Source organism: Bidens hawaiensis, unplaced genomic scaffold (assembly GCF_021521415.1).
Source record: "Bidens hawaiensis isolate Kalapana, Puna unplaced genomic scaffold, B.hawaiensis_p1.1 tig00054706_1, whole genome shotgun sequence".
Lineage (NCBI taxonomy): Eukaryota > Viridiplantae > Streptophyta > Magnoliopsida > Asterales > Asteraceae > Bidens > Bidens hawaiensis.
In genome coordinates this window covers 56,526-82,818 of record NW_027506297.1, presented here as the reverse complement: position 1 = coordinate 82,818, position 26,293 = coordinate 56,526, and the positions used below count along the sequence as shown (strand labels likewise).

General features: G+C 40.9%; 2 protein-coding genes across 2 annotated transcripts; one reads left to right on the top strand and one right to left on the bottom strand.

Annotated features, from left to right (window-relative positions):
• The first annotated feature begins 207 nt into the window (after nucleotides 1–207).
• Nucleotides 208–15,945, top strand: LOC143617400 (glutamyl-tRNA(Gln) amidotransferase subunit C, chloroplastic/mitochondrial-like). The gene is made up of 6 exons (XM_077089973.1): nucleotides 208–233; nucleotides 2,322–2,418; nucleotides 2,766–2,806; nucleotides 2,984–3,039; nucleotides 3,146–3,197; nucleotides 15,792–15,945. The coding sequence occupies exons 1-6, from the start codon at nucleotides 208–210 to the stop codon at nucleotides 15,943–15,945; spliced, it is 426 nt and encodes a 141-aa protein (XP_076946088.1).
• A 1,006-nt stretch (nucleotides 15,946–16,951) lies between these two features.
• On the bottom strand, nucleotides 16,952–19,425 carry LOC143617404 (uncharacterized). The gene is made up of 10 exons (XM_077089976.1): nucleotides 19,283–19,425; nucleotides 18,479–18,627; nucleotides 18,249–18,380; nucleotides 18,109–18,159; nucleotides 17,919–18,015; nucleotides 17,779–17,825; nucleotides 17,476–17,692; nucleotides 17,268–17,397; nucleotides 17,151–17,193; nucleotides 16,952–17,067 (listed from the first exon to the last, which is right to left on the bottom strand). The coding sequence occupies exons 1-10, from the start codon at nucleotides 19,332–19,334 to the stop codon at nucleotides 16,990–16,992; spliced, it is 996 nt and encodes a 331-aa protein (XP_076946091.1). The 5' UTR covers nucleotides 19,335–19,425; the 3' UTR covers nucleotides 16,952–16,989.
• Between the last annotated feature and the right edge of the window lie 6,868 nt (nucleotides 19,426–26,293).

Here is a 26,293-nt window from a genome sequence, read left to right as displayed (position 1 = left end):
TCCAATAACTAAACAGTCTGGTAATATAAAGAGAGAATTGATATGCGTCCAATAAATATTGTTATTCAGTTGATACTGAGAGTTTACAAGAAAATCTATGAAGGATTCGAATTATCAAATCATGAAGTAAGTTCTCGAGAACATATTGATTGTTGTGTATAGAGTCATATTTGAATACTTTACAATTATTGAATATGTTGAACATAAATGGAACTCCTGAAGAGTTTCCTAAGGTAATTCCATACCTGAAAAATTAATTGATTATGTGCATCAACAAGCATACACATAGAAGAGAATGTACGTGATGAGTATAATATCTCAATAAACAAATAAATCGTACAATATGGATTTTTGATATGTTATACAAAATGATATGTTAATGAGCAAGTTTATGCAGCAAAAATCCTGGAAAAGTGAATGTGTGTGCATAATTTGTCAAGTTGAAAAGAAGTCCATGATGGATTGGTAAATGCATGGATTCATGCTTATTAAGTATGGATTAATCGAATTGAGCTTGATACAAATCAAGAGATATTTTGATAAAGATAGAGGGATATAATTAGCCATACTCTTATCAAAATTTCACTCTCAAAAGTTCATTAAAATCATACACTGATGATGTACATTGAGAGAAACTTATGAGCTTTTAAAGAGAAAATTATTTTTCAAAGACCTTGACAAGGTGTGATTATTGCTCGACTTATAGTTCGAGTATATGTGTAATTATATGTTTATAAATCCATCAAAGATCTAAGAAATGCTGAGACATTTTACCATGGACAAATTTAATCCTTTTAGCACGTTAAAGGATGTCAAACAATGACTCTATATCATTTCCTATATGAATATGAAGTATTATTGGAAATATCATAATGCATATATGCATTATGTCAGACTGTTAGCTATATAGGATTATTATTTTCTTGTTTATATTTATCAGCATGTGTCATGCTAGGAGACATCCGAATGAGTTAAAACATATTTCATGTATGAAAGATATATGTTTATATTTTACTAACCCATCAAAACAAATTTGGTTAGTCTTGTTTATGCAGAGAAACACATCAGGATCATAGTGTTTACCAGATGAAGCAATAGAAGTTTTCATGTGAAGATCATACAACATTATTCAACTTAAAGATTCAAATGTCAGGTGACGAAGATGCAAATGAGTGACTACAAAAATTTTGGGTAACTTTCACGGAAGATCGATATATACCATTTTAAAGGATATATAAATCAGGGGGAGACAATACGCGTTGCACTCTTTTTCCCTTAGCTATGGTTTTGTCCCACTGGGTTTTCCTAGCAAGGTTTTTAATGAGGCAACATCTCCAAGCGTATTGAGTTGATAACCAAGGGGGAGTGTTATAAATATATATTATTGTGGTTATCAATACCAAATATAGTTAGGCTTTTTCTCCAAGTTATCTTCTCTTATATACACATATCATTGTATCATATTGTAGAACACACCTAATTAATGAAATCTCCATCTTTCTCCTTACATGTCTTCTCTTATTCTTTAGCTATTAGGCTTGTTTCACAACAAAAACAACATTTTTATAAAAAAATATGGTAAAGGAAAAACGGGTCTAAAATCGCCCCGAAAGAAAACCCTTAAAACCATTTACCCGAATTCATCTTCACTCATTTTGTAACATCTTTGCCATCCGCTCGTTATCATTATCAAATATATCTTCTTAATTTACTGGTATAATTTTCTTCTATACTATTTGATTGTTTTATTTACAATTAGGCTTTAATTTGTTCTATAGACAGTAATAGATACATAACTCTTACATATAAATTGGTCTAATTTTAGAGGTTTTGGTTACAAAGGCCATACATTAGTTTTAAGTATTGAATTCTCTTTAAATTCAGATTGTAGGGAATAATAATAATAATAATAATAATAATAATAATAATAATAATAATGGGAAGCAGAGCATTACTTCTGCTATCTCCAGCATTTAAATCTGATCATATTCTGCTCAATCACTTCACAAAAAAATATGGGTTTCCTCGAACCTTTATACAGACTGAGAGGATGCAAAGAAATGTTGTATCAGGCTGCTTGTCTTCTTGTAGTTGGATCTCCAAGTTTTTGGAATGCTCCAAATTCTACTTGAGCATCCAAATCTGGGTCAATACCAGCAAAAACATCTCTAAACAAGGTTCGAGCACCATGCCAAATGTGTCCGAAGAAGAAGAGCAAAGCAAATAAAGCATGTCCAAAAGTAAACCAACCCCTTGGACTGCTACGAAAAACCCCATCAGATTTCAAAGTAGCACGATCTAATTCAAAAATTTCCCCGTAGGGTTGGAGCCCGGGAGTATGCGGTCCATTCCAGTTTGGAAAGACCAGATGTCGCCCGTTTAGCAGAAACAGCTCGTATCTCTCTTACTCCACAGGAGGTAGCCACTCGATTATTCACACGGTTAAAAACAGTGTTGTAGAACTTGCTAGTCGGGCGGTGGGGTACCAACTAGCGGTTAATCAGATATAAACGTTCACGTAAACATAACAAATCAATGAGAAAACCAAGGTTCGATTGCCTTTTAAAAAATAAAAAAAAGTCTGACTTTTGATAGATTTAGGCCGGTTTGACAGAGTTTGACTAATTACCGACTAATGACACCGATTAGAAAAATAAATAATCAGTAGCTCACCGACTTCCGAGTAGTTGCTGATTTTTTCCGATATTTACAACACTAAGATTGAATGATAAGTTGACTGTATATTTTGGTCTTGATGCGTATAGGCTGAAGAGTTTGCCCCCAAAATTCAGCAAGTGGTAGACTGGTAATCCTCTTTTTCTACATATTTATTTTACTTGATATTATGTGTTTCGATTTTCAACCAATCGAATTGAACTTATCTTGAACTGTTGTGATTATGTTATATGTTTATTTACCATATTATAAGTAAGTCGAGATTGATGAGTTTAAATGGCGTGACTTAACATGTGTTGTGGAATAGGTTTGGGCAGCTTCAAGATGTGGATCTTCAAAGTGTTGAGCCGGCAATACGCCCAGGTGTGTGGACTTTAACATGTGTTGTATATATGGTGCTTTCTGTTAAAAATGTGTGACAATCTTTTATGTTTGGGATAACATACAAATGTTATGTTTCTTGTTATAGATACCGAAGCAGGCAGCTTTCGTGAGGATAGTCCTGAAACATTTGACAACAGGTACTATGTTTTTTATTTTTATTTTCTTGCTTGTTTTTAGGATGCGCGATGGGTTATTTTTGTACATAATAGCCTGAAAACAATGTAATGGTTTTGAAGGGGTATGCACCCGCCTTAACATCGAGCGGGGCGGGTCAACCCACAAGATATAGACAAGAGGCTTGAAATCAGGATGTCATGAAGACACAAAGCCAAAACCTATGCGCGTGGCGCATATCACATATGCTCACGCATCACATATGCTCACGCATATCACATATGCTCACGCATCACATATGCTTACGCATCACATATGCTCACGCATATCACATCTGCGCGTGGCGCATATCACACATGCTCACGCATATTACATATGCTTACGCATATCACATACTCACGCATATCACATCTGCGCATGAAACATCTGCGCGTGAGAATAAAGAGAAGACCTTGCGCATCCCCGGGATAGGCGCATAAAGGACAACACAACAAATGAGACAATAGTCTAATCCAAATCAGGATAAGGACAACCATGATTGTACTCATCAGACAACCTTCCAGAAGGTATCTTTTAAGGAATAAAGAATGTGCTGATGTTGACAGTTGCCAATGAAGGGTGGACAACTCAGCAAAACCCATGTGCCACCACGTGATGGCACATGGGTCAGGTAAAATACCTTGGTCAGAGAATAATCAATGAAAAAGCACCAGGTGTCCTAAGTACACGTGGCGCGAAGCAATAGGAGGAGGCCAAAAAGGCCCTAATTGGGTCTGAGCCCAATCATTGGAAACCCTAATACTATAAATACCACACCACCTCCACAGTTGGGGTCAGGCAAGAAAATATATTCTAAGTCCTTTACTCGTTTTCACATTCTTATCTTCTCCTACAATATCTTATTCTCACACCGGAGGGTTACCCCAAAGAGGACCCCTCTGTCCCTTTCTGAGGGGTAAGCTCACGGTGCTGCTCGTTTTGTAGGTGGAAGAACTCGTATCTCGGAAAACCATCGGTGATATAGCACACTCGTACCCGAGGAACGTTGATCGTATACAAGTAAGTCAATCCACGCTTCTTCATTGGCGCCATCACCTGTTACAACGGCAACAAAACCACTATTTCATCAATTTTCTCTCTGAAAATCTTCATCATGGTTTCCGGTGTTCGAAACAATGATCAAGTTCTGGAGGATAATGAGCTTGAGGATGTTAATGAGGGACATCAGGTTCTGAGGGCGCCGCGTGACACTGCGCGCACCACCAGTAACCATCCCTTCAACACAACACCTCATAGTCAGACTGAAACTCCTCCAGACGATCTCACGTTCCAAAATCTGACTTGTGCAAAACAAAAAGGACCAATGGGCCCGGAAGTTGAAACCAATGACCCTAAAGAATGGCTCATAAACGAACAACGGCGTTTAATGGACAAATACAATGAGTTGGTAAAACACAAAAAGTTAGCCGATTTAACGCAAAGGCTCGCATTTGATAAACAAACCATTCAGGGAACAACAAAAAAGACGTGCACGCTGGAAGACGGTCATTCTGTTCACACCGAACAAGCTGATATTAGTGATGAGGAAGAGGTGCACAACATGAAGAAGACGCGAGATACTCATGCAGGAGGTTCACAGCTTCGCGCACACATGCACATAGCACCTGGAGCCAAAGCCGATATGGATTTATACACACCATACAACCCACAAGTGAAAGAGAAAGTGGACGTAACCACACCATATAGGCCAGCCATCTTGGTAAAACATTCAAAATTCACTGAGCGCATTGCGATGGCTCCCATTCAACACAAAACCAAGATGCTAAGTGGTTTAGGCAAGTACGATGGTACAACAGATCCAGACGATTTCTTACAAGGTTTTTATAACACTGGAAACCTAGAAAGTTGGACGATGCCAACATGGTGTCACATGTTTGCTCGCTGCCTCACGGGCGCAGTGCGTGTCTGGTTCGAAAGCTTGCCGACAGGACAAATCGATGGGTTCGAAGAGCTATTGGAAAAGTTCCAGGCTCACTTTGTACAGCAGCGCAGACACACGCGCGACCCTGATGACATCATGCACTGCGTGCGCAGGAATGATGAAACCATTGAAGACTACATAACTCGTTTCAATCAGGAATCTCTTGCAATTGGAGGCATCACTGAACAACTCTTGCGCGTGGCCTTTATACAAGGTGCGCGCAGTGATCAACTACGCAGAGCTCTCGTGAGCAGAGAAGGCATGCCAACCACTTGGGCTAAGCTTATGGAAGCATCGCGAGTCTTCGCGCGAAATGAAAAACAAATTGCCCAAGACAGAGCAAGAGATAAAGGGCATCAAACAGAAGCACCACGCAACAATGCAAGAAGGGGCAAACAAAACTCCGTATGGTCTAGGTTGCAACAAACCAATTATTTTCCCGCAGAAAATCAAGCGCAGTAAAGTTCACCCCAACCCCAAAAAGACATTCTTAATCGCGGAGAAGGTGACAAGAAGGAAGGCGGCAGAGAGCCTAACAGACCTCTACCAAGAATATGGACTCCCCTCACCAAAACGCCTTCGCAAGTGTTAAACACAGAGAATGTCCAGTTTAAAAACCCCAGGCCATTACTCCATAAGGGACCACCGAACAGTGGCAAATATTGTGAGTTTCACAAATCCACAGGGCACAACACCGATGCATGCCATCATTTGAAGGATGCGATCGAAAAAGATGTAAAATCAGGCAAGTTGGTTCACCTGGTAAAAAATCCAAGACCAGAGAACGAACAACCAGACGGAGCCTCAGCCAGTAAAAAATTCAAAAGAATCTGTGTAGCTGAAGGAAGAAGGCAAGGGCAAAGATCGAGGAAGAGAAGCGCGCAAATCCAAGGGGATTGGCGCGAGCAACAAGTAATCTTTCCAAGAATCAGAGGAGGCCCGTCTAGCAGCAGTCCCCTAGTCATCACTGCACACATCGCTCATTATGAGGTGTCAAGAGTCCTGGTGGACACCGGTAGTGAGTCAGACATCATGTATGAGCAATGTTTCAGGAAGTTGGACCCAGCAGACCAAGCAAGGCTCGAAGTTGTGAGTGCACCAATCTCGGGTGTCTCAAACGAAATTATTCACCCCCTAGGTCAGATACAATTCGAACTAACTATGGGGGATGAGAAGCACAAGCGAGCTGAAATTGTCAACTTCCTGGTCTTGCCCACCACTTCATGCCATAGTATGATCTTGGGTAGAGGAACGATTGCCCAATTCAACGCCATACCGTCACCAGCGCATGGCGCGTTGGGGTTCCCAACACCAACGGGAGTAACATTTGTGTACCGAGATCATTTATGAGCAGTAATAAGTATACCTCGAGAGGGGAGAATGAAACTTCCAGTGGCAAAAAACGCGCCAGAGGAATGGATTCTCAACCCAAAATTCCCAGAACAAACAATCACAATCGGAGCTACGATATCAGATGACACAAGAGTGAGAATGAAAAGATTGCCCACAACGTATATGTCAGTCTTCGCGTGGCAACATTCTGATATGACTGGGGTTCCGCGAGACCTGGCGCAGCACTCTCTCAACACATTCAAGTCCGTGGAGCCAATTGCTCAAAAGAAAAGAGTCATGGGAGACGAGAAGACAAAGGCCATGAATGAGCAAGTAGAAGATCTACTGCGCGCGAATATCATTCGCCCAATACGATATCAAACATGGGTAGCCAATCCTGTGATGGTAAAGAAGAGCAATGGGTCATGGAGAATGTGCATTGATTTCAAGGACCTCAACAAGGCGTGTCCAAAAGATTGTTACCCCCTCCCAAACATTGACATGAAGGTGGACTCTGTGGTGCCATTTAAGCTCAAATGTTTCCTGGATGCCTATAAGGGCTATCACCAAATTCAAATGGCACCACAGGATGAAGACAAGACTGCTTTCAGAACCGACAAGGGTGTTTTCTGTTACACAAAAATGCCCTTTGGTTTGAAGAATGCAGGAGCCACTTACCAAAGACTCATGGATGCAATTTTCAACGAGCAAATTGGAAAAAACTTAGAGGTCTACGTGGATGATTTGGTGATTAAAAGCAGGGAGGAAAAACAAATGCTCAAAGACATCGAAGAAACCCTTCGGCGCCTAAAGGAAGTAAACATGAAGCTCAACCCGAGCAAATGCACATTCGGCGTGGAAGAAGGGAAATTTCTCGGCGTAATGGTCACCAAGGATGGTTTCAAGGTGAACCCAGAGAAGGTGGAGGCTATCCTCAACATGCCCTCACCATCCACCTTGAAGGAAGTTCAAAAGTTGAATGGTAGATTGGCATCAATTAACAGGTTCCTAGCAAACCATGCAAGCAAATCTACCCCATTCATTAACACTTTGAGAAATTGCTTAAAGAAAAGCCAATTCAAGTGGACGCCTGAGGCCGAGCAAGCTTTCAGTGAGATAAAAGAATGTCTGATAAATCTGCCTGCGCTCACAGCTCCACTACCTGGTGAAACTTTAACGTTGTACCTGTTATCAGGAGAGCACGCCATTGGCGCAGTATTATTGGTGGATCGCAAAGGAATCCAAACACCAATTTATTATGTAAGTCGGGTGCTGACAGATCCTGAGACGCGCTACACCATCATAGAAAAGTTAGTTTTATCACTAACGCATGCGTCGCGCAAGCTTCACAGATATTTCAATGGTCATCCTATTGAAGTCCTGACTGGTTACAACATCCAGCAAGTCTTGCGGCGTCCCGCGCTCTCAGGAAGGCTGACAAAATGGGCGCTGGAATTAGGGGAGCACACGATCACCTATAAGCCTCGACCAACAATCAAGGGACAAGTCTTAGCTGATTTCATCGCAGAAATCCCTGAAGGAAAAGTCGAAGAGGCTCAGCGCGAAGTAGACCCTCCGCAAGCCAATAATGAAGAAAACGTTTGGAGATTATTCACTGATGGAGCTTCAAACAACGAAGGGTCCGGCGCAGGCCTCAAACTGGTGGATCCAGAAAATCATGAGTATACTTACGCAATCAGGTTGGATTTCAAGAGCACCAACAATGAAGCTGAGTATGAAGCCCTGCTGGCTGGTTTGCGCATCGCGCACAAGTTCGGAGTTAAAAAGCTAGAGGCTCATGTAGATTCATACCTGGTAGCAGCACAAGTCAATGGCCTTTATGATGCCAAGGAAAACACCATGCCTCTGTATCTAGAGCAGGCGAAGAAACTCACCGAACAATTTGACTTTTTCAGAATCATACACATTCCGCGCAGTGAAAATAAGTCTGCCGATGCGCTAAGCAAGATGGCATCAACCAGCTTCGATCATTTTGGCAAAGATGTCAGGGTGGAAGTAATGAGCAACCCGTCAGTGGGAGCGAAGTCTTTTCTTGTAATTCATACAACACCTTCATCATGGATAACTCCAATAATGGAATTCTTGAAGGAGGGAAAGTTACCAGACGATCGCGCACAGGCGAGAAAGATAAGACACAAGTCGCAGAATTACGAAGTGCTCGATGGTACGTTATATCGACGCTCTTATCTTGGACCACTCATGAAATGCCTAGACGTGGAGGAAGCAAGCTATGTGATCAGAGAGATACACGAAGGAATCTGTGGAATACATGCTGGCCCGCGCATGGTGATCGCCAAGGCAATGAGCGCAGGATACTATTGGCCAGGCATGTACTTGGACGCGTTAAAAGAGATTCAAAAATGCAAAGCGTGTCAGAGCTATGCGCCAAATGCCATGCGGCCAAAGAACAACTTGATTCCGGTGACCTCTGCATGGCCTTTCCACAAGTGGGCAATCGATATTGTGGGTCCCTTACCACAAGCGCCAGGGCGAGTAAAGTTTTTGGTAGTGGCAGTAGACTATTTCACAAAATGGGTTGAAGCCAAGCCACTGGCAAAAATCACAGCCGAGGCAATGAAGCAATTTATTTGGAGCCACATCGTATGCCGTTTTGGCCTGCCCATGGAAATCGTGAGCGACAATGGCAAACAATTCACTGACAGGAAGATATCCAGTTGGCTCAAGGAATTGCACATCAATCAGGTCTTCACTTCAGTATACCACCCTCAAGGGAACGGCCAAGTGGAACGCGCGAACCAAAGCTTGCTGAATGGGCTGAAGAAAAGGTTGGAGGGAGAGTCCCATGCATGGGTCGAGGAGTTACCTAATGTCCTGTGGGCGCACAGGACATTAAGCAAAACCAGCAATGGCGAGTCCCCGTTCAGCCTAACCTATGGAACGGAGACTATGATTCCAGCAGAAATTGGATGCCCATCCTATAGAGTGCTTATGATGAGTAAGACGGGTAATGAGCAAGAAAGGAGGTTGGATCTCAATTTACTTGAAGGGCGCAGAGAGGCGGCTATCATCAGTGAAGCCAAATACAATAAAAAACTAGAAAAATATTACAATCAGCGCGTGAAAGAATGTCACTTCAAGAAGAATGATTTTGTCCTTCGAAACAATGAAGCTAGTCGTGCAATACCCCCAGGAAAGATGTCTCCCAACTGGGAGGGACCTTATCAAGTCTCGGAAGAATTGGGAAAAGGCGCATACGCTTTAAAAGATTTAAATGGAAAGAAGATCCCGCGCACATGGAACGCAGCACAACTTAGAAAATGTTTCATGTAAAAGTTGTCAAGTTTGTAATCAAGGCTTTTTAAGCCATTATGAATAATGATACGCGCTATTTTCTCTTAATATGCGTTTTATTACCTTTTGCATACATGTTTCACACTTCCCTTTATTAATTTTGAGCAATATGACAACATTGTATTGACATCAAACTAAAAATAAAACGAAGTAAAACATACATGCGCGAGCTTCAAGTTCAAACGCGTTAACGAGTTTTAACTCTAAAACGTCAGGGCCTTAGCCCAATAATATGAGCCTTAGCTCAGGGCCTTAGCCCAATAATATGAGCATTAGCTCAAATTACTCATAGCATCCATCCTACGTATTGCGCAGCTGGACCATAAAAATACCTAAGCACAACTAAGGCAAAGCACATGCCAAAGCATAGTTGTTAAGGTCTCAGGTCGGGGCCGCGCATGGGATTATAATGGATATAAGCAGAGTAACACATACTGACACGTAAAGGCTAAAAAACTCATTCATAATTCCCTATAATAAATGCACGATAACGTCGCGCAAAAGAGGAACAATGAAATGCTAAGGCACGTGTCAGCATATTCAGAATATTGCAAAATAACTTGAAATATGACAACTGTTAAGGATTAAATAAAATAATTTCTTTACAACCTTGTTCAAGTTTCAATGTGTAAGCATACCTTATATTCAACGAACACAAACATGCAATATAAAGAGATGAATTGGGAATGCGCAAGATGCGAATAAGGGAAAAACAAAATTTCATTCCAAAAACATAGAAGTTTACAAATTTACAAATGATGAGGTAAAAACTACAAATACAAAAAAAAAAAAAAAAAAAAAAAACAAGAAGGGCTTTTCAAGTCTCTATATCAATATCAGCCTCTTCATCGTCCTCATCATTACTTCCTCCCTCAGCATCTGGCGTAGCCCGCTCCTCGTCATCTCCAAACTTACCATAATCAAGCTGTTCGTCTTGAATATAGTCGTCTTCTATTATGATAGCGTCAGGAGTAGGTCCTTTGGCCACGCCAGAGCCGCTGGCAGAGGTAGCGTTGCCCGCGCCATCATCATTGCCACCAGTCCCTTCACATTCATCAAGTAATTTCTTTAAAGCGCCAAGATCGGGCTGGTCAGCAAGCGCGGCTATCTGCAAGTCACAAGGAACAGTATGAGTACAAAAGATTATGAAAATAAGTCAAGTAAACTCATTAAGGTTAAAATACCTACTCAAGGATGGGAATTGGAGTATTCAGGTACTTCTCCCCCACCTCAGCCATGTCAGCGCAGACAACGTCGAGCTGATAAGGGTAGTCGGATGGATTCTTCTTTAGCATGCCATATTCATAACCATCCTTAAACCCTTCAGCTCGACCCACCAAGCGCGACGCCGCATTACAATCCATCACAAGGGTCTGAAACTCGTCTGAGTATTTCATCGCATAAGCGCAACGAGTCACACCCTGTGAAATCAGCCATTGACGGTCATGCGCGAGGGAAGAAACAGACGTCTCAAGAGCAGGGATCTGAGAGTTTAACAACTCAACAGTTTCCTTGGCTTGTTTTAGCTCTTCTTTGTCAGACGCCGCTGCCGCCAAGGCTTCATTCTTTTCCGCTCGCGCAGCATCGAGCTCTTTCTTCAGGCGCGCAACCTCACTCTCCAATAAAGATTTGTCAGTATTAACCTGCGCAATAGTTTGGTCACGCGCCTCTGCTTCCAACTCCAGGTCACGCGCTCGACGCGCGTACTTGGCCGCGTATGCCTCTGCCGCTTGCAGCTTCTCCCGCGCAGCTTGCAGCTCAAGCTCGCGCTTCACAAAAGCAGCGTTGGCATTTGCCCGGTTCTCGCTAAGTTCTGCTTGGAGTTTCTCAGCCCTCTCTCGGGCATCAGAAAGATTCCAAGCAGAAATCTTAGCCTCTTGCTTGGCCTCCGCAAGGGCATCACGTATCTTTATATAATCACTGCGAAGCTCTTGGGAGGCAGCAAAAAACGCAGACCCAGCAAAAAGGTGGTCATTAAGCAAGTCCACGAGAGCGCGGTCCTCTTGAAACCTCCTTTCAGCTGGAGGAACAGAGTGAGCCCAAAAGTCTTCACATACGCCCATGGATTGGAATGAGCTCTCTTCAGTGATATTCCAGCTCGGGCGGTATATGTGATCGGCTCCCTACAAACACAAAGCAACGCAAAGAAAGGTTTTAGTTATCTAAACACTAATTTGGAAGTCTGCACAGCGGAGCAAAATAAACTCATACCTGCGGAGAACCGGCAGAAAGGTTAGCGCCAGCTGGTGAGCTCATGCCCGCCCCATGAGAAAAAGGCTGCGCCACGAAATCTCGTGGCGCTATAGGGCTTACGCGGCCACCATCAGAATCTTCAAAATTAACCTCCTCATCATCCTCTATAACAGGTCTCTTCTCCTGCGACTTGGAAGAATCAAAAATAGTCTCACGAGGAGGGCTGCGCGCAGGAGGAGGTGAGGGAGATCTTGACGCTGTTAGAGTAGCGCGAAAAATAGTCTCCTGCTCCTTAGTGATCCCAATGAGGGGAGATTCAGTACTTGTGGAGCAGGAGCAGAACTAACGGCGCCAGCGCTAGCAGTACCACCAGCAGCTTGTGTGCCAGCTATAATTCCTATGAAAAAACCAACAAGGAGAAATGATTCATGACTTGAACTACAGGAAAAAATCAGACAATCAAAGCGCAATAGATACCTTGGCGCACCGCAGTCCGCGAATTAAACATCGCCATGAAGTCCATTTTCCCCCTTTTTGAAGGCAAAGCAAAGGACTTCAAAACAACCTTCGGCATAGCCTTGGCACCTTGCTGCGCCTGAGGTTGAGCCACCAACGTTGCCGGCTCAACAAACATTTGAGTGAACAAAGCTTTATTAATAACTCTATCAGAATCACGCTCATAAAACCACAAAAAATAAACAAAGTATACCTGTTGGAGAAGACGAAACAGCAGGCACAGCACCGCTTCCCTTGTCCGCCGCGCGCAGAGATGAGGTGGCGGCACCATACCTCGTGTGGACGGGAGGACTGCCCACACCTTGAGGCAAAGAAGACGAGGAAAACTTGGAAGTAAAACCCTTGGTTTTCTCAAGTCCCTTCGCCTGAGTAGGAGGAAGATTCTGGGCAACAGAGGCATCATCTTTTTTATGTTTTTTACTGGCCCCTGCGCCAGTTTTGCCTTTAGTCTTGTGCTTGAGTTTTTGCGCTTCAGCTTCTTCCTCCTCCACTTCCTCTTCCACAAGCTCCAACTCATAATTAGCGAGCGCATCTACAATACGCGCAACAGAAATGTTAAAACCAAATTTGGTACTCTAAGGGCCTAAGCACAAATACAAAGGCTTACCAGGCGCATCGCTGTCAAAACAAAATTCTAAATCGACAGGGATGAACATATCATCGAAGCGATCAAGGAAAGCAACTTCCCCAGCGCTCAGCGCGACAGAGCCACCTTCCGTATGCTCGTCATAGGCGGCGTGGATGTATTCCTTGCTTTCTGCATAAAACAAGACAAGTGATATCAGCAAAACGAATTATACTCGCGCAAAATTAATGCAATGAACAAACAACCCACCTGAGCCATCAACATGGATGACAGGCTCAGTCCCGCTGTCAATCCACCTCTTGCTCATGCCAAACCCCACCAACGCTTCCTCGCAAATTTTCCTGGCGGGGGATGGTTCAGCAGATAACTTCTTTACCCACGCGCCAGATGGATTCTTAAGAACGTCATCATCCGCGGGCGCGGAAGTAATCGCACGCATAGTCATGCGGATGGGAATCACACCAGCCTTGATATAAAAGAATTTTTCAGCCCAGTCATGAAGGCTTTTGAAGGAAACAGTGCAACACTTAACCTTCTGACTGCGCGGTGTGAATGAGAACCAAGAATCTTGGATTTTCGGCTTATAAAAATATTGAAAGCGCCGAGTGGTGGGCTCCTCGCGCTGAGCTTTGCACATGAACTCAAAATGAGTCATGCGCACTAATCCACAGGGATGAACCTGAGATATATGAATCCCGTAAAACTGGAGGAGCGCACCTATAAACCTCGTCATTGGAAGACGAAGATTACAGTGGGTGAAAAAATGAGAGTATAAAGAGATATAGCCGGCGGGAGGATCCGCCGCCATTTGCCCGGTCGCCGGGAGCAGACAGCCATACTCAGGGAGAAAACCCTGAGAGGCGACGAGATTATCAAAGTCAGATTGTTTCAACTTGCAGGGAATCTCATCCCATCTCTTCACCGCCTTGTTCTTCCCTCCCTCCTCCGACGAGGCCTCGGCAACCCGTTTACCCTTGCCGGTCTTCTTCAAAGTAGACATAACCACTGATTTTACACGGCCTTTACTAGGGGAAATTGTGGTGTCTGGGTTATCAGACATACAATTGCAAATCGAACAATATGGTTACTTTAAGCACGGAAATCTGGAAGCAAAGATAAAGGCTCCTAATCGCAATGTAAATTGAAGAAGCAAAAGCTCTGAAAATGACAATGGAGATGAAGAAAAAACCGTTCAAAAGGTTTGGTTTTATAGGCCCAGGGGAGAGAAAGAGAAACAAGTAATAATCAGATCTACGCTCACGCGCCCCCACGCGCAGGCGTAGGCCAACATAAGCGCGACACGTGTCCCTGACACTGTATGAGGAGACGTGAAAGGCAACTGTAGCACCCCGAGCACGCGAAAGGCCTAACACATAACGTCTCCATCTCTGATGCATGTCAGCATCAACCAACCACGTGCATTGACGATTCGTTTTAACCAGAGGGATAGAATTTCGCGCAACGCACATAGGAGAAATGAAAAAGAAAAGACAAACCCTATTAAAAGAGCAAACTATTAAGTCTAATATCTATCTTACCTCGCTCGCGCGAGACAAGACACACATTAGACTGGGGAGCTTGAAGGGGTATGCACCCGCCTTAACATCGAGCGGGGCGGGTCAACCCACAAGATATAGACAAGAGGCTTGAAATCAGGATGTCATGAAGACACAAAGCCAAAACCTATGCGCGTGGCGCATATCACATATGCTCACGCATCACATATGCTCACGCATCACATCTGCGCGTGGCGCATATCACATCTGCGCGTGGCGCATATCACACATGCTCACGCATATTACATATGCTTACGCATATCACATACTCACGCATATCACATCTGCGCATGAAACATCTGCGCGTGAGAATAAAGAGAAGACCTTGCGCATCCCCGGGATAGGCGCATAAAGGACAACACAACAAATGAGACAATAGTCTAATCCAAATCAGGATAAGGACAACCATGATTGTACTCATCAGACAACCTTCCAGAAGGTATCTTTTAAGGAATAAAGAATGTGCTGATGTTGACAGCTGCCAATGAAGGGTGGACAACTCAGCAAAACCCATGTCCACCACGTGATGGCACATGGGTCAGGTAAAATACCTTGGTTAGAGAATAATTAATGAAAAAGCACCAGGTGTCCTAAGTACACGTGGCGCGAAGCAATAGGAGGAGGCCAAAAAGGCCCTAATTGGGTCTGAGCCCAATCATTGGAAACCCTAATACTATAAATACCACATTCTTGTTTTTTCCTACAAGAAAATATATTCTAAGTCCTTTACGCGTTTTCACATTCTTATCTTCTCCTACAATATCTTATTCTCACACCGGAGGGTTACCCAAAAGAGGACCCCTCTGTCCCTTTCTGAGGGGTAAGCTCATGGTGCTGCTCGTTTTGTAGGTGGAAGAACTCGTATCTCGGAAAACCATCGGTGATATAGCACACTCGTACCCGAGGAACGTTGATCGTATACAAGTAAGTCGATCCACGCTTCTTCAGGTTTGGTGACACGGAGGCCATAATAGCTGCTATTCCAAGTTATGAAGAGCCATACATCAAAGTTCCAAAAGCCTTGAACAAGGATTAATACAGTAAGGTTAGCATTTCATTTGAAAGAAGTATTTAGTTGTTTTTTTTTAACTTATTATTTGACCATTTTTGACATTTTCAGGTTTCTTGGTGATTGGTCGCTTCTTTCTTATGTGAACGATTCATATGGTTTCCTATTATTTGACGTTTTACTTTTTTTCCTGGTTAGGCTTTGTTGTTTTAGTGTTAAAGCTAATTGTTATTTTGCGCATTTGAGGATTGGTATTGGTGCATAATCGCATCCAATTCTCGATGATGAATGAACGTCTAAACCATTGTTGATCAATTAATGTATTGGTTCAAAATTTTCAAGCATGTTTTTTCAGATGCAGACTGTAGTCTACTTTTGTATCAAGAATGCGAATCAATTTCATAGTTAACAATTTAAGGTATCTTTGTTCATAGAATTTGTTTGAGAGTTGTAATCAATAAAAAGAACATATTTGGTTGGAAAATGAAAATGAATCCTGTCTTGTAAAAAATTTAACTTTTCTTCTACATAGTAACCAAAGAATTTGAAATCACCCCCTCACAACTATTGTCACCACCATCACCATCAACACTGTTTCATTTTAATTTCTTTAACAAGTTTAAATCAAACATGATTGTTTAAAAGTGTCATATACTTTTCAACTCAACTTGGTGACATATTTCAGCTCAAATTCGGATACCATCTCATCTAGTAGTTCCATTTCTAATTCTTTAAACTATAAACTTATCATTACCGCCATAACCATCCGCATAACCCGATTATTTAAACATATCAAACAGGTTGCTTAGAAATTATCAAGTTGTAAATCTGTTAAAGATTACTAAACATGTCATAAGTAGAAACGCATGTCGAAAGGGGTTAGTTAAGCCGCTTTTTTTTTCTAAACTATTTCTAAATGTTTACAACCTTCTAGCCTGTTATATTTAAAAATAATTATATTATTACAGTGATAACATAATTTCTTGGCATTAGCCATTTATAAAATATCGACAAAATCCTGCTTTATTCAAGCTATCAACCGAAACAGTGTAGCTCACTTCCATGCATCATAGCTCAATCCGCCACAACCTATATATTCGATTAACATGTCTGGCCGGCTAACCCAACAACACCAGCCAGTGTGTGGGTGCACAAACAACCATTTTTATATTAAATAATAACACCCACATGCAAGAAACACAATGGTATTAATTAATATGAAACATCCCACATATCTTAAAAACTAAAGGTAGCCACCTTCCTTTTCCCAGTTGGCTTATTACACAATATGTTGAACATATGCATTTTACTAATAAACGTCCAGCATCGTTCCCCTAAATATCGCTTCAGCTTTCCTCACTTCCTTCACTGGCCCGATTACAAAAACCTATGCAAACAAAATTGTGAGTGTCGGGTCGGCTTGACTTCATAACAAGAACGTAAGCACGATGTGATGCAACATTTACAAACCTTGTCTGGTGGTCCCTTGTCACCTCCAATGAATATTTCAGCACTGTCAATACAACAAACTCATAATCATTAGATATAAGACAAAATAATACATATCTAAAAAATAAAATTAATTACTTGCAAGACTCCTTAATAGCCATAATGGAAGCTCCTTTTCTTCCAATAACGCGACCCATCTTCCCTGGTGGAACATCAACGACCGCTAGTATCTCTTCCTCAGGAGCCTTATTATCTGTAAAAATCTCCTCTGCAATAAACAATTTAATTAGAAACATACAAAAAAAGATAACAAAAAAATAAATAAAAATTAATAAAAAGAACTAACCGGGAATTGGAGGGAGAGGTGGCCAGTCAGCATAATTATTATCACTAATGCAGAAGCAACGACAATATAAAGCACCGCGAACCGCAAGATACCACAATGATTTTTGGTTCATTTTTACCACCATTTTGTTATATATATACAGAAGAAAACGAACATCGTCTGTAGCTGCACGCACCATCAGTTCAGACAATGGCCTATATTTCCAGAAATTTGGGTCCTGGAACATTGTCAGATTATAATTATAATATTATTCCCGAGTCCTATTTTGTAACAAAATGGACATTGATTTACATGTGCACGAACCTGCCTGAGAAGAACTCTAACTTCTTGCTTCTCAAGATAAGATATACCTGTTTCCAAAGCCTAAATGTGAGGATGCAAGTAACATAATAGATTTAAAATGTTATAAAATGCAAGGAAAAAAAATTAAAAATGATAGGTACCGCAGTAACGCGGGTCAGCAAGAAGACCAACAAATGATATGTAGTCGTCTGGTACTTTTGTCACGCCTTCTTGCTCCTCAATCAAAGTGTACGCAATCTGTGCAACAAATAAACAGTTATTATAAGTTATAACAATGATAAATAATAAAAAGTTATAAAAAATATTGACGTGTGATGCAGTGACCGTCACCTGGGTGTCAAATACATTGTTTAACTTAATGTTGAATTGAAAATACAATGCCTACAAAACAGACGTAAATAGAGGACATCAGACGAACAACATTATTTAAAAAATGAAAATGTCGTAACAGAATTAAATAAATCAAAGACCTCACTATCGCGTTTACAGTCATGAATTACTTTCAAGACATTACTAGATTCAAGTGCAGGCTTACACGCTTCCACAAGTGTTCTTCCGCCATCTATTGCATCAACTAAGTATATAGCATCTGGAAAAGCTAACTGAATACCAAAAATAACAGTTTATTGAGAATATACACTAATAATAATAATAATAATAATAATAATAATACAAATTTCTAAAAAGTCAACAAATTTACCTGCATGATACATAAAGTTCCATTGCGGCAAAGGTCAACACCTTCACAGTCAAAACCAATCACCAATTTCTTATCAGGGGTCGGTTTCAAAAATTCAGGTGGAAGTTGACTTGCATGAGTAACAATGTGGACCGGAACTCCTTCACCACCTGAAGATAATTTCTAGTAAATATATAAAAGTATAAAATTAAACTAAAAATCCAAAAAAGGACTAAGCGGCGCAACTTGCTGCCTGTTTGCCTTCTTTTTCGATGCAAACACTACTCTTTAACGAAAAAAAGTTTTTATTTAAAAAAAAACCGTTTACCTGTCACTTTATTGTAATCGTTTATCAAAAATTGATCTGGACAAACTAAGATATGGTTATGAAGATTACATATACTAAAAAAAATCTAATTATTTTACCCTATATCACAGTACAAAAGTAGCTATGAAAATTAAACACTCGGTGAGACGGTGACGGTCTTTTGACAATCCATATCAGTTACTCACTCTGACACAATAACTGTTTTAACTTGCAATAACTGTTTTCAAAAGCAGATGTTTGATTTGACTATCACTTACAAGAACCCTAAAAGCAGCACCAACAATTTGCCCCAAATGGCTAATTTTCCCAAATCAAGAAAACACAAAAAGTTAACAAACAAATTCAATTAAACTGATTTCAAAAGTGGGTATTTACAATCTATGAAATAGTTACAGAACCCATTAATAAAGTCGTGAAATTGGCAGGATCAGATTGGGTAAAGAGTAACTAAACAACATAAGATGAACCCTAAATGATGAATGGGAGTATTAAGATACCGGGGTCAGGCGGAAGTGGGATGGTGGTCAGACGGTGAGAGGGAGTCGCCATGGCGATGATGATGGAACCATCCAAGTAGATCAAGAAATAATTTATTAGAAAGTAACGCCTCCGATCTTTACTGAAAGATAGATATACGACAGATTTGATTTTGTTTTGTGATTGGATTGATTTAGACATGCATTATGAACTTGTACGGTGTACTTTGCTACCATTTATTTTACATTTTAGTTAAGAAAAATATATAAATGAATGGAATATAAGGAAAAATAATTATATGAGGTAATGGAACGAATGAAAAAAATAATGGAATGGATTATTATCGTTTCATTGAGATGTTTTGATTAACATGTAGAAATGAAATAAATTATTACTTTGTGTTGTTTGTTATATAGAAAAAAACGAAATAAAATTAAACTGTGGCGGTAATGGGTGGCAACAACGGTGGTGGTGGTAGGTGGCATACGGTATATTAATGGTGACTGGTGGTGGTACTGGACAGTGGCGGTGATGGTCAGGAGCGATGGTTGGGGGTAGTGGCGGATGATAGTGGTGGTGGTGGGTGGTGGCAATAAGAGGGCAATGGTGGTGATGGTGAGAGGGTAGTGACGGTAATGGGTAACATCTTGAAAATAACTGGTTAAAAATACCAAGTTTCAATAGTACAAGGACTTAAAATATAAACTCTGGTTTCTTGTCTGGTTGCGATACGCGACGTCATAGATGTATGTCCCGAATCTGGATCACTACAATATGATATCAACACAACAAGTATAGGTGCGGAATACCTATACTTGGTGATTCAAGAACACTAGTAGACAAAGTAAATTAACACGATGTTGCTTCAAAACACACGTATATTGATGAATACGTCAGGTGCTTAAGCACTTACAATATTTGATAACCAAAATGCTAGGAACGAACAACCTTAACCCTATACATGACAACATCTATATATAGGGACACCACCAACTAGCCAACCCAAACCAACAAATGCCCACCGAGAACACAAAGGTGTTCTCGGCTTACATACATACTAAACCCAAACCCAAACTAAACCAAACTACATACAAACTAAGCTCAAACCACATAAACTGGGCCATCTCCCCCTTGGTTTGTAGCTTTATCTCTATTCGTGCTCCATGTAGTCTACATCGGCATCCTTTAATGCTCCAGCCCAGAACTTGTTATTGATGATAGACGCAACCATGCTCGTGTATTCTTTGTCAGCAGTTTCAAAAATTGGGTCGGCTGTAATCTGAAACGTGCTGAGAGTCTTGATAAACTGTTCTCCAAACTTCAACAAATCCTTAGGGTCGACAAACCGGTATTGACCTTTCCCTATTTGTAGCTTAATAATGGCCGTAGCAGTGATAGAATCATAGAACCAGAATCTCATGTTCTCCAACGTGCCATCGGGAATGGCATCTGGTACGGGAATGTAAGTAGCTTTCTTTGTGGGAGGCCACATTACATTCACCATTGTTTTTCCTGTCCTCGGATCTTGAACGCCCTTTGCTTTATTTAAAAATGATTCGACAGTCTTCATATTCGGGAAGCCTCGATCGACTTGTCTTTTCAAAAAATCCCAAAATTCTATGACGCGCTTGTCATTTGATGGATTTGTAAATGGAGCATTTATTAAGTCACTCAAATCCACTTTAGTCCAGGAATCAAAGTCTTTCATCTTCTTATAGTATTCCATTGTTCCTGACTTTCTCTTAACCCACCACATATTCTTATCCGCATCAAAACCCCATGATAGAACTCCAGATCGATCACCGTACTTGTCAGAGAATCCCTTTTGAAATGTAACAACAAATCTCTCTGGGTGATCCGATGATACAACATTCTGATCTGAGTTCTTTGTCACCAGCAATTTCTTCTTTCCCTTTTCAAGTAGTTTTTTCTGAATTCTGCATGATTTCTCTTTGGTGACTGGTGGTGCTTCCATGTATTGCTTTAAAGACTCTGATTCTTCTTGTCTGCTAATATCAGTGTTGTAAACTGGACAAACAGTGGAGTCCTAATCTTGATCAGCTGTGTGAGGTTGATACAATACATCTTCATTACTCTTGAATTCATCTCCAAATTTCTGAACTAGCTTTTGTTGGAGATCGAGATACATAGCCGTTAAGCCTCCCATGCCAGACTGCAACTCTTTAATCTTGGCGTCTTTGTCTGAGTTTCTAGCCTCAAGTTCCTGAATACGGACATCCTTAATCACCGAATCCTGTGCGAGTTCAAAGACTCGTCGTTACAATGCCTGAACATCTACAGGAGCGTTCTCAAGAACCACACCTTTTCCCTTGTTCTGAAAGTAGTTCTCTTGCATAGCAAGGATTTGGGCAACCTTATCGGAAACACCTGAGCTTGATTGACCCTGAACAGATGGACCAGATGAACCAGAGGGAATATCTGAAGGGTTTGAGCATGGAATTTCTGTCTCAAAATCAAAATCACTGACAAAATCACTAGACAGCAACTCCTGGAAAGATGGTTCAGCAGTAGGGCTGGTAGTTTATTCTGGTGCTGGTATGGGTGTGGGTGTTGGTGTTGGTGTCACGTTGGTTGTTTCGACTTCACTGTCCAACTCTCTAGATCTCAAATCATCCCTTTTTCGTTTACGATGAATGAGATCAGCAGCTGGTTCTTCAACATAGTCTTCCTCAAGATTTTCAGTAACTGTCTGAGGAGGCTTCAGAGCAGTTGACTGGAATAGAGCTTTAGCAGCTTCAAGGGCCTTCAATATTTCATCATCAGTAAGGGTGGTTGACTGACGATGTTCTTCTTCTTCTTCCTCATCATCAGAAATCTCAAATGTTGCAGCACGTGGTTGAGCGGGCGCCACGTGCTCGTCAGCAACCTGAGCTACGACAGGCTCAGCTTCGGTCTCAGCAAAACGACCGAATTTTACTAGAGGTCTTAATCCCCTATAAACCACTTTGGCTCCCTTCCTTGACTGTTTCATTAACCCAAAGGAATTGGGTCCCATAGACTTCATGTCCAAGGTCTCAACAGATTTAACCAGATCGGTGTAATGAGAATCAAAAATCATCTGCAAGAACCTTGGATACATCAGAAACATCTCCTTCTTCTTTGCCCTTAGGTTGCTCATCATTTCATTGAAAACGAATTTGGAATAGTTGTAATTCCAATCCATGATCAGAGTAGCAACGGCAAACATTTGGGTGTGACTGATCTCATCTGATCCTTGTCCAGTACCTGGTAATCAAAGAAGAACACTCTAAATGGTGATTAGTGATGAAGGTTTTGATCTCGGCAAAGAGGATTTAGAGAGATGAGAGGGTTTGGATTTTGTAATAAAAGTGAAAAAAGAAAAACCTTTTAGAAATACTTATACCAAGATCAAGCAGGCCAAAAACCCTTAATGGGATCAAAGCAGGCCGAGAACAAAAGGCAGCCCAACTAGAGTCATGACCCAACAAAAGTGACCCAAATCGTTTCAAGCCCAAAATTAAGAAAACTTAATTTACACGAACGTTTCGAGGAGAGTAACTTCGAAGGAAAAAATAAAAATATGCAAGACAAAATAAAATAAAAAAAAATAAAATAAAACTAAAAACAAAATTTCAGTGAAAGACTACTCCCTTTAATTTATAAAGTCGGGATCAAATTTCAGTTCTTAGTAAGACTGCCGCATTTTTATGAAAAGATCCGAACATGGAATCATATCGTTTAAGGTACTATCACAAAGATTCATGTTCAGCGTTATTATGACATCAAGAGACAAACAGGTTGATAGCGTGTATCTCATACTTAGCATGATTTTTCATCGTATTAGTGATATGATTAAGGTTCAGTTCGGCATAAAGCTTAGATGGACATCACTCATGGACCTGTGATGCCTCCTATCTCTTCTCAAAGCGTATTTGACTTTCCCCAGATCAACCCAATTTGACTCCAACCCCCTAGTGCTTGATCAAAAATTTTAAATAAAACGGGCTTAGTTTTTAAGGTTGAACGTTGGACTTAGTGCCAGTAAACTGACAAGCCTTTCATTCGAGACATGACATGACTTACTTGTGTGCCCCCATCTCTGTAATTCTAGTTTGACCCTTTAAGCCTTGATTATGAAATAACATTAATAGAAATAAGTAAATATAATCATTCTTTTTTGCTTCAATAATAATAGTAATAATAGCTTGACGATACAATATTTTTGGTGATCAAGACACTAGGGCTCGTGTATAACTGGGTAATTGCTTTTCTGCCTATCATTCGAAGAGATGTATCTGGAGACATGCACATGTCTTCAAAATGACTCTCCACATTAAGTTTAGCAAATTTAATTTATATCACTTCAACTTTTACGCATCATGGAAAGCTACCATACACATCAATGACTATTCTAGAGCCTTTTAAGCTTAATAACTTCACCCGTTAGGCACACAGAAACAATTTATCTATCACTTTCCAAACGTTGGACCAATTTTCATTTGAAAATATTTTGAAGCTTCTAAAAAACTGTTAATTGAATAATAATATCACTTCCCATGGAGTTGAATAAAACACATGTGTTAAGAATTCAGTCACCCCGGTCACTTTAAGCCTTCAGGTAAATGGCTATCCGTTATAACCACAGGTGGTTAACCGGACCAAACATGCATGAAAACAAATGTCCTTCCAACTCAGAGTTACCGACATAATTTTAAGTGAAAGAATGCGAAACACAAAACACATAATAATCGCCCTGGGTGCTTTCAGTCATTAGGTAAATGGCTATCCTGTGAAACTACAAGTATAACACCAGACCAACCATATACAAGTATACGTCCTTCAAACTTGAGCAACCGACATAATATTAAGCGAGAGTGAATCTTGAAAAGCAAAAGAAATTTTTATTTTTTTTTTAAAAAAAAACAACGCACACACACTATTTTTGTCTTTTTTGTTTTTTCTCCCCCTAAATTTGTGCAAATATGTACAAATTTATCCTCAAAAAGACTCAATCCTCGAAACGATGCATTTTAAGAAAACTCACAAGCACATTAAATTTTGCTGTTCCGACCGTTTTGTAAATAAATCCGCCACGTTGTTGTCGGTGTGAACTTGTTCAAGATGAATCAATTTCCGATCGAAACAGTCACGAATAAAATGAATTTTAATATCGATGTGCTTGATTTTAGAATGTTGGACAGGGTTTTTCACAATAGCAATGGCCAAATCATTATCACAAAAAATAGGAGTGTCAAGAAATTCCAAACCGTAATCCAGCAGCTGGTTTTGCATCCAGATAACCTGAGAGTAGCAAGCGGATGCAGCAACAAACTCTGCTTCAGCGGTCGAGGTGGACACTGTTTGTTGTTTCTTACATTGCCATGAGATGAGACGATCTCCGAGAAACTAGCAACCGGCTGTCGTGGATTTCATGTCAATGTCATCTCTACCATAATTGCTATCAGCAAAAGCATAAAGATCAAATTTTGATTGTTTGGGATACCAAAGTCCTAACTTCGGTTTTCCCTTCAGATATCTAAAAATACGTTTAACAACAATTAAATGAGAGAGTTTAGGATTAGCCTGGAAGCGAGCACATTGACAGGCTGCAAACATGATGTCAGGACGGCTAGCTGTGAGATACATCAGAGACCCGATCATCGATCGATAGTACGTTTGATCTACGGGACTCCGTTCAGGATCAGATGACAAAAGCGGTCTCCCTGCCATTGTAGTATTAGCACTCTTTGAGTCTTGAAGTTCAAACTTAGCCAGCATATGTTCAACATACTTTCCTTGATGCAACAAAATTCCTGTCGGACTTTGGCGAACCTGTAAACCCAGAAATGTTGTCATTTCACCCAACGAGCTCATTTCAAACCTTTTCTTGATTACACCCTCAAATTCTTTGCACAAATCGGCACTGGTAGATCCGAAGATGATGTCATCAACATAAATCTGGACCAGAATCAAGTCTTTTCGACAGTTTTCCGGAACAAGGTTTGATCAATCGTTCCACGCTTGTAGCCATGATCAAGAAGATGCGCGGTCAATGTAGCATACCACGCCCGAGGAGCCTGATGTAGCCCGTACAGAGCCTTGTCTAGTTTGTAGACATGATTTGGTTTCTTAGAATCAACGAAACCCGGTGGCTGAGCAACATAAATCTCCTCTTTGACCTTACCATACAAAAATGTTGTTTTAACATCCATCTGATATACTGTGAACCCCATATAAGATGCATAGGCAAGAAAAATTCTAATTGCCTCAAGTCTAGCTACTGGAGCATAGACCTCTGTGTAATCTAACCCTTCAACCTGACGAAACCCGTGAACTACCAGTCGTGCCTTGTTTCGAACAATAACCCCGGTGTCATCTTGCTTGTTTCTAAAAACCCATCTTGTATCAAGAGCTTTCTTTCCTTTTGGCAGTTTAACCAACCTCCATACCTTTAACTTATCAAACTGATTTAGTTCTTCATGCATAGCATCAACCCAACTAGCTTCTTGAAGAGCCATCTCAACATTCTTTGGCTCGATTTGAGATATGAAACAGGAAAACATACAACTGTTTATGTGTCTGGTCTGACTTCTAGTGGACACCCCTGCTTCAATGGACCTATGATGTTTTCAATCGGATGATTCTTTTGGATTCTTGATGGAATTAAATGATCAGAAACATCACTGTTAGGTTGAAGATTTGTTACGTTTTCCCAGGGATCAGTAAGGGGGGTTTTCCAGCCAGGCGTTGCTGTACTGTGAGAGTACGAAGTGCCGGCAACGTATTCATCTGGAATGGCGTCTGGAAACAGTATGCTCCCGAATATCTGACGAACGGAACTCTCCCCCTCAACATTTGCAGTATTCTCAGACGAGATTGATGAACAATCGGTCTCTGAAGATTGTTTAGGCTGATTATCTGTTGTGGTCGAAACACTGCTTAACTCAATAACATCATCATTCAGTAACGGAGAAATATAAGACAGTGACTGAGAACTATCTTGTGTTACTTCCACTGTAGGATCACCTTGAGAGTCTGTGTTGATGACT

Bases quoted from the DNA above. Each gene is read 5' to 3' on its own strand.
- LOC143617400 (XM_077089973.1), top strand. From the start codon at position 208: ATGGAACTCCTGAAGAGTTTCCTAAG. The intron at 234-2,321 runs GTAATTCCATAC...ATTTCCCCGTAG, and splicing joins CTCCTGAAGAGTTTCCTAAG to GGTTGGAGCCCGGGAGTATG. The intron at 2,419-2,765 runs GTAGCCACTCGA...TGATGCGTATAG, and splicing joins TCTCTCTTACTCCACAGGAG to GCTGAAGAGTTTGCCCCCAA.
- LOC143617404 (XM_077089976.1), bottom strand. From the start codon at position 19,334: ATGGCGACTCCCTCTCACCGTCTGACCACCATCCCACTTCCGCCTGAC. The intron at 18,160-18,248 runs GTCTTTGATTTA...TCTGTTTTGTAG, and splicing joins ACTGTAAACGCGATAGTGAG to GCATTGTATTTTCAATTCAA. The intron at 17,398-17,475 runs GTTAGTTCTTTT...TGTTTATTGCAG, and splicing joins ACCTCTCCCTCCAATTCCCG to AGGAGATTTTTACAGATAAT.